This window comes from Lagopus leucura, unplaced genomic scaffold (genome assembly GCF_019238085.1).
Source record: "Lagopus leucura isolate 7727_CA_CO unplaced genomic scaffold, USGS_WTPT01 Super-Scaffold_100002, whole genome shotgun sequence".
NCBI classification, from domain to species: domain Eukaryota; kingdom Metazoa; phylum Chordata; class Aves; order Galliformes; family Phasianidae; genus Lagopus; species Lagopus leucura.
The window spans coordinates 72,314,499-72,333,792 of record NW_024962263.1 but is presented as its reverse complement, the minus strand read 5'-3'; the positions used below and the strand labels follow the sequence as shown (position 1 = coordinate 72,333,792).

Genomic DNA, 19,294 nt, shown 5'->3' with positions numbered 1-19,294 from the left:
CTTCAAGCAGAAGAACAATTGACTGTTACGACAGTCTGGGTTTAGTTCAAGGTGAATCACGTGTGCAATTTCAGGATAATTTATCTTCACCTGCCTTAAAATGCCAAAGGAAAAGACACTGACAACTTTTGTGCTAGCTTAGAAATTAATACTATTGATAAAATTTTATTAGTAATCTTCAGATTAGAGTAAAAAAAAATCCATGCAGTCATAATTAGAATTCTCTGTATATAGATACAATTTACTAAGCACTTTTCTGACACAGGGAAAATGATACCATTCCCCCTAAACATCAAAGAGATTAAGACAGACAGCTCTTGGCAGAGGCCAACAGAAGGAGCAGCAAAGTAGCAGTAAGATTTTTTTCACAGATAACTGTGCCAGGAAGGAAATCTTTCAGTGTTAAAGTTCATAGATTTGGTGAGCTTGCAAAGGGGGCTACATGGAAAGGTGTTGTTTGACATCATAAGCCTCTTGTCTGGACCTACTAACACATTCTCCTCCCTGGAGTTGAAAAATCCAGGTCACCTTGTAAGCAGGCAAACTGCTGCTGCAGAAGTTTCTCCTTAGCTCATTACATCAGTATCTCACCTTTTGCTTGCCAGGCTTGTTTAGTACTGCAGCAGGAGTCTTTTGAAAAAAATTGCTGTGCATCTTTGAGGACAATATTAAAATTAAGCAAATTATTCCAGAAGTTTGTGTTTTGCTCTCTGCTGCCATGAATGATCAACGTGGGTATATGATAAAGGGTAACCACTTATTTGTGTGAGTGACTGAAAACAGTTTTGCCAACAGGGATCTTTGGAACAGCATTTAATCTGAAAAGATAATTAATGTCTTCTTTGTTGTGCAACAGAAGTCTATGGAATCATATCGTATCACATCTCTCAGTAACACACAATTGGGTGGCTGAAATTGGGTTTAACTAGGCAGACAAAAATAACTTCGGGAGGAGAAGAGAAAGGTTATGGGTCATGTGATGCTGATTTGTTTGTTCAAAGTTGACCTATCCCTGCAGCAGAGAGTTTAACGAGCTCCAGTAAGGACTTGCACCCAGAGCTGCAATTACTGTGGGAGGGTCCAAGGTCTGCATGTGTGCGTGGGGTCTGGGTCATGTCTGTTCGTGGGGGCAGCAGTATCTTTCTCAGAGTCTACAGATCAGACTTCCTGAGCATCCTTCCACTGCCTTGTGGTTGACAATCAACAAAAAGAGGCATGGGATACACTGGGTGGAAAACAGGACATCTGAAGAATTCTTTCACTGAAGAAGTTGTTCAAACTTGCAAGTAGAAAAAGGAAAGGAGTTTGATGGCAAAGACATTGTGACTACTTTTCTCGTTTGTATAAACCTGTAAATAAAGGTTATGTTTCCTTTAAAGTGCTTTTTTTTTTTTTTTTTTTTTTTTTTTATGGTTTCTGAGAGGTGAACAAGCACATTGCTCACTTGATGAATTTACCAAAGCCTATTCCACTGAGGGCCATTAAACTTGATGATATCATCTCTAATTCGGGGAGTTCCTGAGCCACAGCTTCCCAGTGTCAGGCTTGTCTGGTTTGCCTTCCTTCTTTGGTGACTATCACTGACACATCATCTTCTTCAAGATGCTCATCCTTAAAGCTGCCTATTTCCTGTCCCCCAGAAAGACACTCCTCCCAGTGTACTTCCTTCCAAAATAAGGTAGGGGTTGAGAAGTAAACATGGGAGAAATCAGAGAAGAGTGAATGAAGAATGGAATAAGGAAAAATAGTATAAAGCGCTCTCCACAGCCATCACCTTCTGTGGAACAAGAGCTCTGCTCTGACACCGGACATCTGTTCTCAAGACGTACGGATGGAGCCCTACTTGTGCCAGTGGTTTTTGTTCTTGTCAGGAATGGTAATTTATTACTTTTCAAATGAATCAGTTCACACCGTAGAACTGAGAAGACTTCAGGCAATAAACACTTCTCCAAGTCTGCAACACACACTACAGGGTTCAAGATAAATATAGAAATCGCACTGTGAATCTCACTTTGTTTTCGATACTCAAGTATCTGAGAGCGCCAGGTAACTGTGGAATGAGAAAGTAATGTCATCAGTGGGTGCAGGGCTGGTAACCACACACAGACATTTACAGTGTCGTGAGGCTCGGTTTGGGGGTCGGCAGTGTCGGATGCTGTGCATTTACAGCAGTTACGTTTCAGCTCGCACACCAGTTCCAGGTCTCGCTCGTAAACGCACTTTGCAGCTGAGCAGTAGCAGCTGCCCGGCGTCCCCATGCCTCAGCTCGGCTCTGTCACAAGCCCGCCCCGAGAACGCGGCTCCGGCTGGGTGGCGGCGGCGACTCCGAGGCAGTCGAAAGCCAACCGAAACCCGGCGGCGGCTGTAGGAGGAGGAGAGAGAGGCGGGGCGGGGACAGGACGCCCGGCCCCCCCCCTCCGCCGTCTGGGGCCGCCGCTCCGCCCGCCCGGCCCGTGGCTGCCGGGAGCGAGTGCATGCGCTCGGGCCGCCAGTGCGCAGCCGCGGCGGAGCGCAGCCGGGGAGGAGGAAGCGGCGCGGCGCGGGGGAAGGAGGCCGAGGCCGGCGGCGGCTCATGGCTCCGCGGGCGGGCGGGAGGCAGAGGCGCGCGAGCGCGAGCCGCTAGCGCTCCCCAGGCGGCAGCTCCGGCGGGCGCGGGACGGGGCTCTGCCCGGCCCCTCTCGCGGCGGCGGCGGCGGCTCCGGCTGCGTTTGGGGGGCGGCGGCGGGTCGTGCTCTCGTCTCTGTGCCGCGGGCTGGTGGCATGGCCCCGCGGGGGAGCGCAGAACGCTTCCCGGCTTGGAGGTCCGCGCAGCTCGTGCTCCTCGTCGTCTCCTGCTGCGGTACGTACCGGCGTGACGCCACCCCTCCGCCCCCGGCTCCGGGCCGCCCGCCGCGGGCAGGGCGAACAAAGCGGCCTTTCTGCCCGCGGCCCGGTCCCGGCGCTCGGCCCGGAGCGCTTCCCCGCCCCCTCCTCCAACCCCCCCCTTCATTCCCCCACCGTTGCGCCGTTCGCGGCTTTAATTTTATTTCTTCGTTCCGGTGGGGGTGGTAATCTCCTCAGGGAGGTCCTGCGAGCAGACGCTGGGACGTGTCCCGGCCGCCCCCCTTTTAATCTTCCGCAGATGTAAGTGGCCGGGAACTCCGGAGTTGGTGCGCGACCGCACGAACGCGCGCACCCTCGCAGCGCTGAGGGGCGGTGGGCTCCGGGAAGCGTGGCACCCTGCGCCAGGCCGCGCCGCACGGCCGGGGATGGATCTCCCGGGAGCTTTTGTTCAGCCTTCTCGCTTGGTGCACGTAGTGCCGTTTTGGCACGATCGCAAACCCCTCTTTAAACAAAGCTGCTAGTGAAAAGCACTTAATAAACGTGCCAGTGAATGTGCTTATGTTGTGTTTGCAGTACGTAAGTAGCACGGTGATATAATAGGTCAAACGCCAGATGCTGCACGGAGGAGCTGCCCGTGGGCCCTCCTGGAGCTCGCTGTGTTATGAAGTTGAGCGCAGGCGGTGCCGCTGGGCCCCGGGTGAGCAGCAGAACGGAGCGGGCACTGCCCTGTGTGCACAGCTCGGGCGGCGGCCCGTCCCTCAGTAGTGCCTCTGCTTCCAGCGTGGGCTGAGCGGGTTCAGTTGGAGTCATTTTGCTGCTTAGGAATGTGGACCTACAGGCTGAGACGCTTGGTTTTGTCTTTGTGTAAGGCCTTGTCCAGCACGTGTCTGTGCTGTGAGTAGGATTGTGAGCTCCTGAGTATGGATGCACAACATAGATTTGTAAGAACGTTACTGTTTCACTGATGCACGGGTGTCTAGGTGAGCAGAAGTCAGATGGGTTCTTGATGTAGAACTGTGCTTACAGTGCCTGTTCCTGGGTGGTGCCTGTTCCTGAGTGGTGACACCAGTATGGTTTGAGTGAGTACACATAGATGAGCCAGGCAAGGTGCTGACCGATCCTGTGAATACACGTGTGGGCAAGAAGGGGAGCATTAATATCTACGTGGGCTGTTAAAAAGTCACGCATCCAAGGCTAAAGTGAAAGTGCAGCTGGAAAAGGTTTGGCTATGGTGGAGCAGGAAACAGTAGGGAAAGTCTCAGCTCTGGGCATGTTCAGCTGACCTTAGGTTTGTGTGCTTGAGGAATGTAACTTCTGTGTAGAGCCTTTTAATAAAGTGCAAATTCTTTTGTTGTTTTCGCTACAACCAAAAGAAAAAGAGTTACTGTGATAAACCTCACCAGCTTGACTTTAGTAGTTAGATTCAGCTTGTGATTCTTTGGGCTGTTGTCAGCATTTCCAATATAACACTTAAACAATAAGCACAGCCTTTTGTTAAAGGTGATAGTTGTGGGGTTTTGCTTGTTTTACTAAAAAGCTCAACCAAGTACAAATTGTGCTGAGTAACATCTTCACTGAACCTTCAATTCAAGCTTTCCAAAGTTTAACCAAGAGCAAGGGCTGCATAATTTCTTTTGCCTTGCCATTCATAATAACCTTTGCTGGAAAAGGAAGGCAGAGCCTGCCTTTAGCCAGTGTGCTGCCTCTGTTCCTGAAGTTTAGTTTATCCCTACAACTTCTTCTTACAAATGTTCTGACCCATTTCACCACTTGAAGGAAAGGAACTTTCGTGTCCCCAAGCTGAGCATCCAAGAGGAATGCAAGAGTTGGCTGCATAGCAAGGCCAATCTCTAGTTGCCTCTTCAGTTTGTCCTGTTCATTTCTTTGGGGAGAAGGAGATGGGAGTGGGAAGTATTCCCTGTTAAAGTGTATCGCCTTCTTGTAGAACTGCTTTTAGCTCTCCCAAACTAAACACCGACATGAATTTGATCAGGAAGCTACTGGCAGTAGAGCTCTGGACAGAGATGTTCATCCTGAGCAGAGCCTTGCAGATATCATAATGTTACTGCATGTTAAGGCGTTGAATGCAGGAGGCAGCATTCAGGGTAAACAAGTGCTTGGAAGAACAGTAGTGTATCATTTTGGTGACTTTCATTGTGCAATTGCGCAGCTATAATGCCCTAGAATTTTCCACCAATTAATATATGAAATTCACGGAGGTTGATATGTGGGCTTTGAGCTCTCTGGAGAATGTTTCTCTGTTTCCCTGTAGCTAGTGAAATTTTTTCAAACCTTCCTTCTGATGATGACTGTAATGATAAAAATTTGAGAAGGAGGAATGCTGATGTGTAAAATATTGGAATAGAACTGGCTAACAAGAATTGTAGCTTGATAGGATAATTGGGCCATAGTATTTATTTCTTGTTGACTCGGGAATTTTATATCCAATAAATATGATACTGTGCATTTCTCTTTGTAACTCCGGCATGGCTTTTGCTGGGACAAATATGAAGACATTTCTGTGTATCTCAAAGGCCATGGCAATTGCTTACATTCAAAACAAGACTGTATATGGCATGAAGTGGTTTCTTCAGGGGAAAAATATTGTTTGAGAAATTGTTCTCTTGAGGGCAGTGTTTTTCAGAACAGAGTCTGATGATTGATTAGCTGAAATCAAATGAATTTTGTTTCCTTGTTAAAACAGCAGTTTGGATTAGAGAACTGAATTCCTGTGTTGTTTGATTTTTATTTAACCCTTGGCAGAACAGCAGTTTATATTTTATGGGTACCGTTAACACAGTGTTTTCAGGAGCATTTGGAGGACCAGTCAGGGAAAGATTGGTTCGAGAGCAGAGGCTGTGTTATGAAAAGTCTTTCAAGTGACACAGTGCAAAAGCTGGGATGTCTTTGTTTGGACTGTGGGTTGGAGGTGTGGGTGTTCACCTCCGCTTTGCTACAAGTCAGGTTTTTCATTGTCTTAACTGTAGCTGTTATCCCACTCTGTTTACATCAATTTCTGTCCCACTTGACAGAAAACCACAGCAAGCTTTTTGCTGCATTTTGTCAAGTTAGTAGTGATCAACACTGTTGTACAGTCAGTAAATTTCCCACTGCTTCTGGCTTTAGCAGATGTGATGAGAATAAAATAGAAGTGCAGCAACAGGAACGTATGCCTGAAACAACTCCAAGGTAGGAACTGGTGGCATGACAGATCAATCTTAATTCTCCATATCTACAGGATGGGTTAGGCTTTACTTGGAGCACTGCTGACTGAGAATCATTAGAAGTCAGAAAATGACTACTCACAAAGTTGTAATTGAAACAGTGTTGTATGTTACTGAGGTTGCAATGCTGTTGATGTTATTTTGACCTATGGAGAAAAAAAAAAGAGAGCATGCTATTATTATATAAGCTTTAAAATGCTTTGTTCTGTATTAGTTCTATTCCAGGTTTCTGTAGTACAGACATTGCTTGAGATTATCATGAGATCGTGTATATAATGCATTGTTTACTTGGTTTTAAGACCAGGCAGGTTAAATTATAAAAGTTCACTGATCCGGATCCAAATTTAAGTTACGTGTCAGTTTGCTCATACGGCATGAGGAAGAATAAGACATTTCTCAGGTTCATTCACCTTGTTTGAAAGAATAGTTTGAATCATGTAAGCCTGCCAGCCCGTTTATTTAATTTTCTGAAGAAGTTGCACTGTGAAGCCGGTACATGCTGTCCTAAAGGAATGACTTGGCTTCATAAATTACTGTACTTTAAATTCTTGAATGTCACTTTTTAGTGATATGTCTGTGATATGCTGGACAAATGCATTTTGCTAAGCTGTAAATTGTATTATTGGCGAAACTGCTGCGTTTAGCATATTAGAATGGTGTCATAGTCTTTGAAAAGAAAATGTCCTAACTTTAATGGCATAGAAATTTCTATTGTCTGATAAGTTTATTATCAGTCAAGTTGTGCAAGTCATTCATCTGGCTGCTCAGCGCCAGTTAAGTCTGTAGTCTGTATCTGAGAATCACAGAATGGCCCAGGTTGGAATGAACCTCAAGGATCACGAAGCTCCAATCCCCCACACCACAGGCAGGGCCACCAACCTCCACATTTAATAGTAGACCAGGCTGCCCAAGGCCCATCCAACCTGGCCTTGAACACCTCCAGGGACGGGGCATCCACAACCTCTCCGGGCAAAAGAGGTCTTATGGGCAGTATTTAAAGTAACATTAGTTTGAAAGGAGAAGAAGAAAACAACCTAGACAAACTCTTACCAAAAATAATTCCAAATTTAATCTAATTGGTGTGATTGTAAGCATGACCGGAATGAGAACACCTTCAGCTGGAGGAAGAGGCACTTGTAACTGGGATCAGGACAGAAGCCACCTGACTCCATTACTGTCACCAGAGCAAAACACATTATTAGCTTGGCTTCTCCAGCTTCTTTCTGTCATTGCTGGGAGAGGAAGTGCTCTGCTGGATTAGAGCTGGATGGGCCCTGTAGGTGATTCTGTTGGACTCCTTTGTTTCACCCAGTTGCCTTTCGCTATCGAGTAGCTGTACTGTATGCACTAACTGCATTATTTTCAACTAAGCAATAAATATATTTTTTTGTTTGACCTGGATCAGACTTGCAATTATGATCAGTCTTCTGTTTCATGAACAGATCTCACACAGAGCCACAGAATATCAGAGACTGCAGGGGACCTCAAAAGATCATCTAGTTCAGTCTCAAGTTCTTAAAATTCGTATTGTTGATATGTTAGGTACTGCACACATTTGCCTTTTATCATAGTTTCTCAAGCTGCAGAAAGGATTGTTTCATATTTAACATGGAACTCATTCCCATAGGTATTTTTTTTATGACTATAATCTGTACTGCATGTATAGTATGTTTTTACTTTTCTAGATGTGTGTGCATTTTCCAGCATCGCTGTTCCATTTATATTGTCCCAGACAGTTAATAGTGATGCTGATTGCTGGTACAGCTGAGATGGTCAGTGAGGCATTAGTGAGAGTGTGATTTGTTAACAAGCTTGAATATATTTTTTTGCTGTTTCACAGTTCATACAGCAGTGCTCGTATTCAGCTGAGAATTACTAGCTATAACATTTTACAGCACCAGTTATTACTGAGGCGTCTGCCTGTTGGTAAGATTCATCCTACTTAGTTGACGTGGTTGTAAAAACAAACAAACTTGGGTACCAGTGTATTTAATATCATAGAGATGGTGTAGGTCCAAGTTCATATGTTCATCCTGCCATCAGAAGTGAAGCTCCCAGTGGTTTATACTGCAGGCTGTGTGATAGGGCACTCTGAAAAGCTGTGTAGTTCTGGCTCTTGAGTGTTTTCTGCACTTGAGTTGTTACCATTGTTGTTCCATTACCAGTGTTTTATTACACTGAAGTTGATGGTTGCATTGAAATACACAGTACTGGTTCTTGTGAATACCTGTGCTTAAATACTAAATTAGTGTAGTGTGTGGGTGGAGACAAATACTTCCACAGGCCTTACTCCGGATTTTGGTCCTGACTTGTTTCTCTGCTTTACATTTGGATATACTGTAACTTTTGTTGCATGTTAATCTGTTGATGAAAGACTTTTTAGCAAGGCAAATATATCTAGAACTGATCCATGAGATTTTTTTTTTTTTCCCTGTTTCAACAGCCTGAATTTTAGGTTATAAGAGAATTGCTGATAACTTTCTCATTGGTGTTGTGAGGATCAACTTTCTGGAAGCAGTCAGAGGGGAAAAAAAACAGGGTTATTTAATTTATCCTTATTTAATTCTGGATCAAAAATGAGTTAGAAAGCAATGATTAAAGCCAAAAATAAATTAAACAATCTAAAGGTTAGCCTTTTTTGGAGGGGGGGAGGGGGAAAATGTCACACAGAGACATTTGGTTTCGTAGCTTGAGCTGTCATAGGATGATCTGACTTTCCACTTAAGTGTCTTGTGACTTACCAGGTACTTCCCCAGATACCTCTAATTGGGGGTGGAAATTTGATGTGAGAGAGCTGAACTTTCTCACTCTTACTGTGTGCAACAAACTTTCAGCAAAGCAATGAAAGTGAACCAGCTGCATTTCTGCATGTGGCCGCAGTAAGTGTAAACTTTGCTTTTAGGCTCTGAGTTGTGTATTTTCACCCTCCTGATGCGTGTCTGTAATATTTCCTCCTTGAAGGGGAAGTCCCCAGGACTTTGTGTAGCGGTTCAGAGCAGAATTTTTAATTCAGTTGCAGCCAGCAGATAAAAAAATGATTCTCTAACATGCAGTGTGAGCATATAAAGTGTGAGCTAATAAAGTTGTTGTTCAAAATTTAGGAAAAAAAAAAAAAACCCTCTGTTAGAAGTTCCTGTAACTTAGTTTTAGTACTCCAACTCTGTGTCACAGGTCCCTCTGAAAGCACAATTTGTGAGAATAGTTTTCTCGTGAGAAATATTTTCTTCCATCTACTCTGTACTGTCTTACTTGTAATAAGTTTTTTCTACTCTGTGCATCTTTCTAACGATCCTGCTCATTGAGGAATTGTTCCTTTCAGAAGAACTTCTTAGTAACGGGAGTAAGAAATTGAGAACAGAAAATTGAAATTTTATTGATAGGTTTTGGAGAGAGGAAAACACGTGTTCGTCTGTTGGCTCCTAGGTTTCAGCTGTGTATGAAGTTTCATTAGAGTTTTTTTAGCATCTTTTTCTACACCTTGTGAAGCATATTGGAATTTAAGAATGAGTTTGTTTATCCTTACAAGGTGTTTTAGTTCCATAAGATTACATTCTGAGTATTTCAGGTGTAAAAGAAAATGAAAGCTTCAAGTAGGAGTACTGTCATACCTGAGACTGAGAATGCTGATGAATAGGGTCACATCATGTGCTAAATAAATCCTATATGTAAAAATGTTCCTCTTGTTGCACAGCATTAGGTGAAGGCCTTAGCCGCTATCCCAGTTTTCCTGCACATGTAGCTAAAGGAACCCCTTTGCAAAGAGAATGATTCTAGAATTCTAATTAACATGCTTTTTTATTTGTTGCATTCTTGTGTTTACTGCACTCTGCTCTTCTGCCCAGGGCCCCATCCAATCTGGCCTTGAACACCTCCAGGGACGGGGCACCCACAGCCTCTCTGGGCAGCCTGTTCCAGCACCTCACCACCCTCTTAGTAAAGAACTTCCCCCTGTCATGCAACCTAAATCTTCTCTCCTTCAACTTAAAACCATTTTCCCTTGTCCTGCCATTATCTACCCTTGTAAAGAGTTGACTCCTCCTGTTTATAGGCTCTGTTAGATACTGAAAGGCTGCAATGAGGTAAAGTCTTCAAGGCATGTTCATGGCTGGATGGGGCTCTGAGCACCCTGACCTGGCTGTAGGTGCCCCTCTTCATTGCAGGGAGGTTGGACTAGAGGACCCTTTAATGTCCCTTTCAACTCAAGTCAAACAGAGACAGAGCCATTCTTTAATACAGAGATGCAAGGTGTTGGGGAAGGCAGCTGTTACTTAAGAGGCTGTGAAAATGGGTTTAAGGGAACTGTTTTTGGTACTGTGTTTTTTATTGTAAGGTGTGCTATAGGAGTGAGTGAACATCTGATCAGTGTAAGACATTATTTCTAGGAATTAACAGCAGTTGAGAAAAGGGGTTGGAATTCAGGAGAACCTGGGGTATCCCAAGGTCCAGCTCTCGGGTTCTGTGAGTTCACTCAGGCAAGGGGATGTCACAGAAACTTTAACATCTCGATTCTTACCAGTGCTTTAGAAGATATAAGTAAACGAATAGAGATCTTAGAGGGTTGCAGTAACTCAACATATGGCTGTTATCAGCATTTTGAATCATCTCTTTTTGTGACCCTGGCACATATCCCTCTTTCTCTCTGATGCCAACATCAAGGCATTTTGTGCTCTTCATCTTCTGTAGTGCTGATGTGCCCCAGCGCTGCCTGCTCCACCAGTCCGGCTGCTGCCAGCCTCCCTGGTGGTGCCCATCCAGCGCCTTGCGGTGCCTGTGGCCCAGGTGCTGCTCAGCTGTTTCCTTCCCATCCCGGATGTGTGGTTATCCGGTGTGCCTGTCATCTGTGTGCGCTGTAGGAAAGCATCGTTGGTGTTGTAATTGTAACGTAAATAGCAATCCACCATGCCAAAACCGAGCTCTGATGCTCTTGCTAAGTCCACACTTCTAACTTTCTGCTTTTCTTCTTCTGTTGGGGTATTACTGCTGCTAGCAGAGCCTTTATGCTGTGTATGGATACGGCTTGGAAAAAGGAGTCCGTTCTCCTCTTGCTGTAGAGGAGGAGCATGGTCAGCCTTTCCCACAGACTCCTGGAGGCCTGAGCTGTTTGCAGTGTCATTGGGACTGTGAGGAGTTCTCCAGGACCAGGAGGTCCTGTATTTGGGATATGCGGACTTGAAGGAGCAGCAGTTCTGCAAGCTGCTCTGTGTGGTGACATCCCTGTGGATGAGTCCATCTGAAGCCAGAACTGCTGGAGTGTTAGGTTATGCTCATGCATGGGGAGCTGACATACCCCTGTCTGCACTCCCAGCTAACAAAAAGTCCTCTTAGTGCTGGACACTGACTTTTTAGAATCAGTATCGTGTGATTCAGCTGTATGTCTGTCTTGAAACATCAATTAAAAGAGTGGAGACCAGGAATACATACCTGGAACCAAGCGAATAAGCATGCATTTGAATCCCTCTCACCGAGTTTCTGGAACTCTCCCTAGCTTGTGGTTTTGCAAAGGAGGTGGACCTGAATTCTGGATAGCTATTTTAAGGCTTAGGTATGAAAGAATTCACCATAAAATGCAATAGCTTTTAGATATGATTAATGGCTGAAGTAAATCTGAATTTAATTTTTAATCTGAGATGCTACTTGCTGACCATACTGCACACTTGGGAGTCAATAAATTGCTTAAAGCACTTAATTTGAAATAAACACCATGTGTGAGAAAATGAGGATGTGTTATTTAAGTAAAATGACTGCATCAAATGCTTATTTTTTTCCAAGGGAGATGATATATTGAAATGGGAAGGAGAGCTGGAATAGCTTTAAAGTTGAGAATTGTTGCACACAATTTGTAAATTACTGCTATATATGTAAGGATCATGGCATCAGATCCTTACTGAGCAACTCTTTCATGCCTGTACTGAATGCTGTATACTTTGATATATTTATGAAGTGTCTGTAGACTTGTTAATTTATTTAGACATATAATGGGATTTGTTTGCAGTTCATGGAGTTGCTTTGTTCTGGGCCTACTTTTCTCCCTATATCTGGAAATCTGCTATTAAGAGAAAGGATGTGTGCTTAAATGAGCTATATGCTTTATTACTACATAAAAGCAGGTAAATAGAAATTTGAACATGTAGGCATTATGTCTGACATTGATCTTCTACTTGTCACCATGCTATGTCGTATTTCTTGCTATTTTAACACTCTGTGCTTTTCTTTAAAAGGGTGTAGGAGCAAGTGTTGAATTTTTTGATCAGGTTGCTTTTTAATAGAGTGAAACGTCTACCCGTATATGTAATTTTTAACTGTTTATTTCACAGCAGAATTAGTGCTTTGGAACCTAATTTTTACACTTTTTCCTTTTCAAGCTATATTCTTTAGGAAGGAAATCCATAGTTATTTAAGCTGGTGAGCGATTCTGCAGAAATACAGAGTGTAGTGTTTCCTGTTGTAGCGTGGCTGAGGTCTATTTTTTTAGTAGTACTGTATTCTTCAGAGTTAAAGTTCTCAAGGGACGGGCAGTCCTTGTGCCAAGCAAGCTAAGAACTTCTGTCATTAATGCACCAACTTGGTTTCCTAAGCCAACCCTACCTTCTTTATGTGTAAGGCAGCAGTACGGCTCCTGTTCCTTTGGTTGGTTGTTTCCTTAGCCCTGCCTTAGCAAAGTTAGTCACTGGCTCGCCTGTCATTCTGCTGGTGGCAAGTTGACAAAATCAAGGTAAGCCTTTGTTTTTCTGACGTGCGTGTGACTGTGTAAATACTAATAAGTCTTGTGATTGTTTCAAACACAGACAAACAGACGTGTGTGTGTGTTTATTTATATAAATAGTGTGGAATTTTAATCCAAGCTCAGCCTTGACTTAGCTATGCTGTGTTACAATCAGTGTAAATTTTACTGGTGGCCTCAGTGGAATTAAAGTAAAATCAAAGTGAACTACTTTCAAAAAATTAAGTGAAAATTTTACCTGCAGTTTCATGATTACAAGCAGGGAAATTAAATATAGACCTTGGGAATTTTTATTGGCATGCTTATTAATTCAAAATTGTGTTTATAAAAGGCTGCATTTGAAAACTTTGCTCAGGATTACCGTAGTCTATTCATCTTTGTTTTAGGTGGTCCAGTTGGAAAAGCTGTACAGGTTGGTTTGGTTTCTTGTTATTTTTCTCTTTGAGAGGAGGAAGGCCATCAGGAACGTCTTGTACCATCACTTTCAGCTGCAGCAAGCTTAACAGTTGTCTTTCTAGGGACTGAACTAGGTAAAATACTACAGGAGTGGATACAGATCTCATGAGAAAGCACACTGTCTTGGTGTCCCAATACTGACGATGGCAGAATCCATGTACGTCAGTACTTAGCATCTGTGGGTGTATGTAGATGTTCCAGAAAGAAAAAATCAAGTGAATAGTCAAGTGGGTAACAATCAGCAGTGAAGTATAAACAGTGCAAGAATTTTCAAGTATTCTGTCTTCACAGCATGCACTTCATTGCAAATAAACTGCACTCTTCAGTTTTTCAATCCTTATAAACTTCAGAGTACTTCCTAATTTTAGAAAGCAGTATTTGTACGTGCTATCAATACAAGATGAATAGAAAACTCCTATGATGAAATATTCCAGGCTTCCTTTATACTTACTTCCCAGATCTGTACCTCTTGCAGTGATATCCTATTCCATTTTGTCAGTAGCGAGTACGCAGCAAAACCAGTGTTCTTAAATTGTGACTTATTATTATTCATTGGGCAGAGTTGCCAGTAAGGAATTGTAAGCAGTGTAATCTGCTTTCATCAATGCACAAGTGTAACAATGCTTTTCATGCAAATTGAAAAGGAGCTACATCTGAAAGAATACAACTGCCTGTCAAATGTGGTAAACGGTATTAACATGAAATACTAGTATCTTTGCACATAGCTATTTTCCAAAGCATTTTTCATCCCATTCTTCACATGTCAGTTTCACTTGTACATTGGATGGATTTGAATGTCCCAACAAATAGCTGCTATTTGAGGTCTGGTTGACTGTTATGTGACACGTGGCACCTCTTTCTAAGAGGGCACTTGTACATCAAGCAGCGACTTGCTGGTGCTAAACTTTCTTAAAAGTAGGCTTAGACTTGAAGGATCCTGTTAACCTGACTCACACTTAAATTTATGGTGCTCTTCTGATAGGACATGCTTGGAAACAAACCTTCAAAGAATACTTTTTCTTTCAAAATACTGTGTGTAATTGCCTAAAAGCTCTTTATTATCTGAGGATTAAGTATTAAGATAGACTAATAACCCCTCACTCTAATAATATTCCCATGAAGTGTTCTTGTTTACAGGGTAGAAGTTGAAGCACAGAAAATTAATAGCTGCACTGTAATTGTTCATGAATAATGTTTGCTACTTTCCATTTTTCTCATTGCTTCTGATTTTGTGTGTAGTGGAGAGAACAGACTTGGATAAGGCAGAGTCAGTGTGGGGAAAAGGCAAGCTTATTAAAGGAACGCGAGGCAACTGGAATGTGGCTTACTGATCTGAACCTGCCTTCAGTGTAGTCAGACTAGTTTGTTTGCTGAAATGCCTGCAGCTCCATTGTGTGCATGTCTTCCAGTGTGCCCAGCACGCATATCCTGAAGGCAGGCTTTGTATCAGAAAAATTACCACTCCAGAGGAGGGAAGATGAAGGATGAAGAGTGGTCCTAAAGTGTTTAAGTATGAACGGCATCCTTGGGGAAGGATGCAGTTGCTGAATTTTTGTTGTGGAGCTGAAGGGAAGCTGCTTGAGAACAGCTGTTCCTGTTATTACCTTATTTAAAACCTCAGCTCCTATCCCTGTCTGGTTTTACAGATGTAACTACCGTTTGATTTCTCTCATTCCCAAAGATCCAGCTCATATTAAATACAGCCCATTGTGTATTTAAGCTATTCCTTCTTAAGTGAATGCATGCAGATTTCTTTAAAAAGCTTAGTGGGGGATCTGCTGCTGCTTAGAGACCTTCAGACCAGTTGAAGGAAACATCTCATTGGAAGCAGAAACATAACATTTTTTCTCAGTAATTATTATATTCTGTGTGGAATCTCATTTAATAGTAGGTAATTTTTCCAGGAAGCATTTGTGTTGGAATGCAAGTAAAAATGTATAAATTATTATGATATTAAAACTGGATTTTGGGGACTGTTACTCTTTTCCCAAATGCATTAGAAATAAGTCCGAAGTACTGAGGAATTAATGGAAGTGTACAGATGCATACATTTGCTCTTAGGCTGTGATTCATTGAGAGCTGGTCTCAGGGTGATGCTCAGCTGGGTTACACAGGGAGCGAGTGAAGTGATCAACTCAGGTGGCTTTTGGAGTACTGAGTTGTGAGCTGGGCAGGCAGCAGGGTTGGGCAGCAATTACCCAACATGCAGGGCTGACCTTCAGTCGTGCTGAGTCCCTCCCTGGTAGTGCTGGCAGATGATTTCTGGAGGGCGAGCGGGAACACATTTAGATTTCCCACACCTTTAATTTTTTGTTTTGTTTTGTTTTTTAAGATATATTTGGAGTGCAAGAAAAAAAGCCTCAAATTGGTAAAACTTTTAGCAGAAAGGAAGTTTGTCTTTTGTAAGTCAAATGTGGGAGAAATGAGAAGAACTGGAGAGAGGCTGTGTTGAGGTAAAAATGGAGATAGGGTGAGTAGGTCTAAGGAATAGCATGCTGGAAGACAATTATGAATAGGAATGTCAGACTAAATAGTGATAAGGATTTTGGAAATACTTGTTAGAGCACATTGTGCTCTCCAAGGCATTCATTACTCTCATTATGTTGAAGCCTCTCTTCCTGTTGTTGCGTTTATCATAAGAGCTCCATCCCAGAGCGTTTGTGGCTGTATTTTCAGTCCTGTCTCTGCCTTTTCCTCCCAGTTTGGGAGAGACCTTTGGTAAGCTCCTGTAATCTGAGGCTCACTCTGGTTTCTTTCTGAGTATCGCAGAGTCCTCAGGGATTGGGGAGCACCACGTGTGAATGAACTCCTCTTCCAGTATCTGCCGAAGGAGCTGGATGTGCATCAGTCTGAGAACACCACAGTTTGCCAACCTGCACAGTGGTGGAGCTGAGGGGATTGCAGAGCATTGGGTATGGCTGCATTCATGAAATCTGTTTCCCTTAGCAGAGGTGGCTTATGTTTTGGCCATTCATCTCCACAGGGCTTCTTCACAGAATCACAGAATGGCCAGGGTTGGAAGGGACCTCAAGGATCATGCATCTCCAGCCCCCCTGCCACAGGCAAGGCCACTGACTTCCACATTTAATACTAGACCAGGCTGCCCAGGGCCCCATCCAATCTGGCCTCGAACACCTTCAGGGACAGGGCATCCACAACCTCTCTGGGCAGCCTGTTCCAGCACCTCACCGCTCTCATAGTAAAGAACTTCCCCCTGACATCCAACCTAAATCTCCCCTCCCTCAACCTAAAACCATTTCCCCTTGTCCTGCTGTTATTTACCCTTTCAAAGAGTTGACTCCCCTCCCCTTTGTAGGCTCCCTTTAGGTGCTGAAAGGCTGCAGTGAGGTGACCCCGCAGCCTTCTTTTCTCCAGGCTGAACAAGCCCAGCTCGTCTTTGTATGGGAGGTGCTGCAGCCCCCTGATCGTCTTTGTGGCTCTCCTTTGGACCCTCTCCAACAGCTCCCTGTCTTTCTTGTACTGGGGGCTCCAGACCTGAACACAGTACTCCAGTTGAGGCCTCACAAGAGCCGAGTAGAGGGGGACAATCACCTCCCTGACCCTGGTGGCCACCCTTCTTCTGATGGAGCCCAGGATACCATTTGCTTTCCAAGCTGCAAGGGCACACTGCTGGCTCATGTTAAGCTTTTCAGCTGTCAAGCCCCCAGGTCCTACTCTGCAGGGCTTTTTCATTAAAAAAGTAATGTTACGTGGATGTGAAAGACCCAGCTCGCTCCTCTATAAATGGGCCTGTATTGAGGTCATCTCTGTAACTTGAGATCTGTTTGCTTGTTCAAATTGCTGTGAACTTACATTTAAGACATGAAGGTTCAGAGAGCTGCCACACCAAATTTGGATTTATTTGACTCTGAGGTAAATAATGCCAATCTCATCAACTGTGCAAATATTTCCAGTTTCTTGTGAAGTGCTCTGATTGAAATTGTGATTGTGTTGTACTGGACTACATGCATGTGGCTCAACAGGAGCATCTGTACATATTTGAATGGCTTGAGAAGGATTTAGTTCAAATTCTGAATTAAGAACAGTAATATAAAACTGAAAGATGTAAGAGTCTTCTTCCAGGCTTAAGGTTAATGTAATAAAACTTGGGATATTGTGACCTATACCATACTCTCTTCTTAATGGCTCTATCGAGAGTAAGTACAGAAAGTGCATTTAGTGTCTTACAATCTTCATTGTACACTGGAGCACCTACAACTCATTGTGATCATTTAATTTCTATAAGAAATAACAGTATTAAAAAAAAAAAAAAAAAAAAAAAAAAAAAGTTTTCCAGTGCTGATTTCTGTATCTTGGGGATGTTTTCTCATAGCAGGGAAATGATATACTGGAGCATTTTGAAACAAACTGTGTCCTCTTGTACAAAGTTCTATGCATCATGACTGACTTGAAAGCTTGCTGTGCTCTGCTGACTTGTAGCTGCTTACACTCACTGTCAAGTCAAATACTTATTTAACTCTATAGAAGGGATTTCTTTGCTTCGTTTTGCTGTTGTGGAGCCCTAATACTGACCCAACAGTTTTTTTGTTTGTAGGTAGCGATAGCAGAAGATTGTTTATCTTTTTTAATTACTGTGAATCTCTGTGGCAAGAGGATCCAGCACCCTGTGATCTCAATGCAATCTCAAAAGCATTTTGGTTGTCACGTGCACCTTTTTCATTGCATATAGGGGTGACAGTGTTAACTGTCTCTCTTTATATTGAACTGCTTTCTTACAATTGTTTTCACATGAGCTATCCGCCTGTTTCTATAGCTACCTCCAAAACAACATAATTCAGACTATCCTGAATGCCTCCCAGGATTACCAAGGGACCAGACCTTTACCTTTGGCGTGCAGGAGTTTGAACTTTGGGTAATCTGGGGCCAAGAGGGAAGCAAGCAAGAAAGATGTTAGCTCTGAGCAGGTGTTTGTTTCACCTGGTTTTGCTATCCTATTGATCTGCAGCGGGTCTCTACTGATAGCTTTCTCACTTATTAACGTGCTGTAGTTTGTCTGTTCATTCTTTTGTGCTTGACACTGCCTGGGGTAGCTCTTTCTATGGGATGCACAAAGCTGTCATAGTTTTCCTCAAATGTTACTGCCTTTGCTGTGGTTCCTAGAGATCAGGAACCAGGTTTGGCACCTCATGGGCTGAGATTTCCAATTGTTTTCTGTATTGTGCTTTTTAATTGTCTGTTCCGTGGTAAAAATGTAATGTACACAGTTTCCACAAGGTAGTGAACTCTGAGGAGCAACACTTGCTTTTCTTGTTTTTACTATTCCTGACACAATAAAGCTATAACCGTGATAAATGGTTATTTGTGCTGTTAGGCAAAAGATCAGTAGTATGTCACTGTGTTTTACAGATACTGTGAGCTAAGTGAAGGAGAATATAAACTTTTTTCAAATCCATTTTTTGTAGATGTTGTGTTAGACACTGCGTGCTGTCTGAAGTCATAGATGTTAAACTCTGTCGTGTAATGTGTGAGGTACAGCACCAGTGTCTTGTAGGACAAGAATCACAAGATTAACAGCAGATAACATGAAAAGAGAAAAAAGATCTGTTTTCCAGAGAGAGGGAAATAAGTGCTGGTTTGAATCTTGGAGATTTATATTTGATTCTGGTTTTTTTGGTTTTTTGTTGTTGTTGTTGTTGTTGTTGTTGTTGTTTTTAAGTAGGTGTAGGCTGCAAACTTACGAGATATTCGTGGAACTTCTCAGATTTATTGCTGTAGAATTAGACTTGTGACATAGCTGTAACAGTTTTGTAGTGGACGTGCACATTGGTCTTGCATGTGAAGATAAGTTTTACAGTTTATAGTCTTTACTGGATGTTTCCCTTATCAGTTGTTTGCTTTAATCAAACTAACATGTTTTCAACAGAAGTAGAAAGGCTGCTACATGCAGAACTCTCACAGGTGTGCCTGCTTGTGAAGGGTGCACATGTGTTCATGTGTTTGTACCAGGAGTTTGCCTTGGCTATTTAAAATACTAAGAAAATCAATTTTATCTCTTACTGGCCATCTATCTATCTACCTAAGCAGTGTAATGACTGCCTTCTTGAATAGA

General features: G+C 43.0%; 1 protein-coding gene across 1 annotated transcript in view; it reads left to right on the top strand.

The window, feature by feature from the left end:
• The first annotated feature begins 2,724 nt into the window (after positions 1-2,724).
• LRP12 (LDL receptor related protein 12) overlaps positions 2,725-19,294 on the top strand; it is a 51,101-nt gene continuing 34,531 nt past the window's right edge. Inside the window, exon 1 of the mRNA XM_042869330.1 lies at positions 2,725-2,839. Within this exon, the coding sequence (XP_042725264.1) occupies positions 2,761-2,839 (79 nt within the window). The 5' untranslated portion in view covers positions 2,725-2,760. The remainder of the gene's footprint in view (positions 2,840-19,294) is intronic.